Source organism: Empidonax traillii, unplaced genomic scaffold (genome assembly GCF_003031625.1).
Source record: "Empidonax traillii isolate 1590-97213 ecotype Southwest subspecies unplaced genomic scaffold, ASM303162v1 scaffold590:size398203, whole genome shotgun sequence".
NCBI classification, from domain to species: Eukaryota; Metazoa; Chordata; class Aves; order Passeriformes; family Tyrannidae; genus Empidonax; species Empidonax traillii.
The window spans coordinates 233,934-236,828 of record NW_020955783.1 but is presented as its reverse complement, the minus strand read 5'-3'; the positions used below and the strand labels follow the sequence as shown (position 1 = coordinate 236,828).

General features: G+C 37.4%; 1 protein-coding gene across 2 annotated transcripts in view; it reads left to right on the top strand.

Annotated features, from left to right (window-relative positions):
- TARBP1 (TAR (HIV-1) RNA binding protein 1) overlaps nucleotides 1–2,895 on the top strand; it is a 36,659-nt gene that overhangs the window by 7,318 nt on the left and 26,446 nt on the right. For both annotated transcript variants that reach the window (XM_027898299.1, XM_027898298.1), the window contains exons 9-10: nucleotides 906–997; nucleotides 1,986–2,124. In XM_027898299.1, coding sequence (XP_027754100.1) covers nucleotides 906–997; nucleotides 1,986–2,124 — 231 coding nt within the window. The remainder of the gene's footprint in view (nucleotides 1–905; nucleotides 998–1,985; nucleotides 2,125–2,895) is intronic.

The following is a 2,895-nucleotide window of genomic DNA, read 5'->3' as shown; positions in this document are numbered from 1 at the left end:
TTTTGGTGGGTTGGCTTTTGGTGGGTTGGCTTTTGGTGGGTTGGCTTTTGGTGGGTTGGCTTTTGGTGGGTTGGCTTTTGGTGGGTTGGCTTTTATCTTGATGTAATAGAAATACAGTAGAAATGCTTTTACAGGGTAAACAGTATTCAAAAAATTGCGAGATACACCATGGAATTACTGATTTAGCTGGATTTGCAATTTTTTTTAGTGACTATTTAAATTGTGCTACGCAAGCACAATATGCTTCTGTTATCTTTGGTTTTAATAAAAGGCATTTTTTACTTAACCTTTATTAGATGATGTTTTATTGTAGGGTTTTCATGTGGTAGTTGTCATAATGGGATATTATTCCATATCTACTGCATAAACTCAGGTTTTAACGGATAGAAACTAAATAGACTTTCCTGCAGTACCTAAGAGAATAAAAGTATTCATAATACCGGAATAATAAAACTACCGTTAGTGCTGAACTAGCATGATCTTTGTTATTCAGTCGTCAAAATATTCGTACTTTCTTTGCTTTATAACATGTTTGCTTTCAAAATGAAAATGTTGTGTATTACAGCTATAAACCTGTTTGAATTTCCTTTTAGAAATACAGAAAAGTATTTATCGATGGCTCTTAATCATTTACGTACATTCATTTAAAAGGTGTCATCAGTGAATAGGACTATTCTTCTAGTAATTTATTAATTTTCAGGTAGACTTTAATAGTTGGGAAAAATAAGTTTTGTTCCTTGGTAAAGATAAGTTAGTCCCAAAGAGGCAAAAATGAGTCTTCCTCATGAAAATGAAAATTTCTTTTTCTGAAACTTGACAAAGAAAGGCAAGCTTTTTGAGTTGTTATGTAGGTGTTATCTGTTGGATATTATGTTGACAGCTATTGTGTTTTGATTAATCCCTTCAGGAGAAAGTGTCTCTCCCAGAAGTTGCAAGCTTTCTTCTGTCCCTTAGACCAGAGGAGTCCCTAAGGAGGGATACTTTGTTATGGACAGAGGTGAGAACCGAAACTGGGTTTGTATTCATCAAACCCAGCAGAAATAACAGGATAATCTCAAAGGGGAAAATGTGGATACCATGTAGAGTTAGATTGTAAATTGTAAATTTTTATGGGATATGTTTTATGTCTTTGCAAGATGTAAAATGCTGTGAATAAAAATTCAAAGATGAAATAATTATATATAGTTACTGGAGCCAGCTGATTATGTAGCCATAAGCTTTGATTAGTTGTACAGCAAGATAATGATAAAACGGGAGCCCCTGGTGGTCTAGTGGTTAAGGGCGCAGTGCTGTCACTGCCGAGGCCTGGGTTCGATTCCCGGTCAGGGCCACTCCCTGGGCAGATGGAGCTCGTTAGCCCTGTAAGGCAATCCATCTACGTCCTGAGGACCTCGCTGCCACCGTCCAAGCATGCTTGGCCCCGGCAGATGAAACCTTAGGATTAAAGGGTGGGCTCAGTTCCGCGCACACTGTGTCTCACCTAAAAAATCCAATGCGCAGGCTGGAAGGTGTAAAGACCTTCCCCAGATCTTCGTTCGCGAAGACTGGCCATATAATGATAAAACAATTCTTTGCACGGTGTCTTCTTGTTATGTATACTGTACGTTTCATCTTACTCCATTGATTTTTGGCATAAAAGTTAAAAAAATGCAGGTCTTGCTAGATAACACTTGGCTGGGAGCCCTTCTGAGTTAAGGGAATTTTTATCAGTCTTGCTTAATTTTTAAGGGTTGTATTTTTTATTGTATTAGTACCAGTGATTTTTTGCGGGTGCTCTGAATTACCATCTGGAAAAACCTTTTTCTGTGTGGAGTTGGAAGGGAGCAGTCTGCTAAGCCTCAAAGTAGCACTGTTGAACACCTCTCACAGTGTAGATTTGTTGACGTAACATTTCACGTGTAACAGCGTGTGCTGCTGTTAAGTTAGCAGTGTCAGTACACAGCTGGCAGATGTGGTTAAGTGATAACATACTGGTTTTAATTTAGCTTTGCAGTTGGTTGCAAGTGAATGACACATGCTTCAGAAAGTCTGTAACTTCTGATTTTGAACATCAAGAGACGTCATCATTATGTCAATATGTACGCAGTCTCGTGGAAAAGTACTTTAAAACACCACCATCTGAAAGTAAGTAAATGTTTATTAATAAATCCCCCTATTTTCAAGATAATTTAAAAAAAATTACAACCCCTTGGATTTTAGAAGAATTGTTTGTAATGTTATTAGCTAAGAGCCTGTTCAAGTAGTATCCAGTCTGTGGTATTCATGATTCTTACGTTTGAACCTTATTTTGTAATCCCAGTTTTCCTTCATAAATTAAAGTCCTGCAGTATTAACTGAAGGTTAAGTCCCAGTATTCAGTTTTAATGCTGCACTGATGCTTGTCCATTAAACTTACTGTGCTACTTTTTCGGTGGTGCTGGAAAATGCTGGAATGTGGGCGTGGAGGAAAGCACAAGGAGATATGAGTACATGCAGGTTTCACTGTGCTTCTCTGCAGAGCTTTGTAAAAAGACCGAGTGTTTTTATGGAGAAAGAGGCCATATAGTTAGGCAGCCTGGAGACTCACTGCACGAGTAACCTGAGCAGTTACATTCTTTTGAATTTGGACAGCGTGCAACAGATGAGCTGCCACACATTATAACCCAGGAAGGTTCTTTGTGGGATATATAAATGTGCAGATAAATTCTAAAGCAACCTCTTTGTTGGCTGACTTGTTTTAAATTATTACGACTTCAGTTTAGTGTTTATTTTCAGATACATTGAAAGGAATGGAAAATGGATTTTTTTTTTTTTTAAAACTTCAACTTTTGTGTAGCATTCATTTATTTGCTACTTAAGTACTGCAGTCATAGTGAACTTGATATAGTTTTGAATGTCAAAAGTCAAAACTGAACA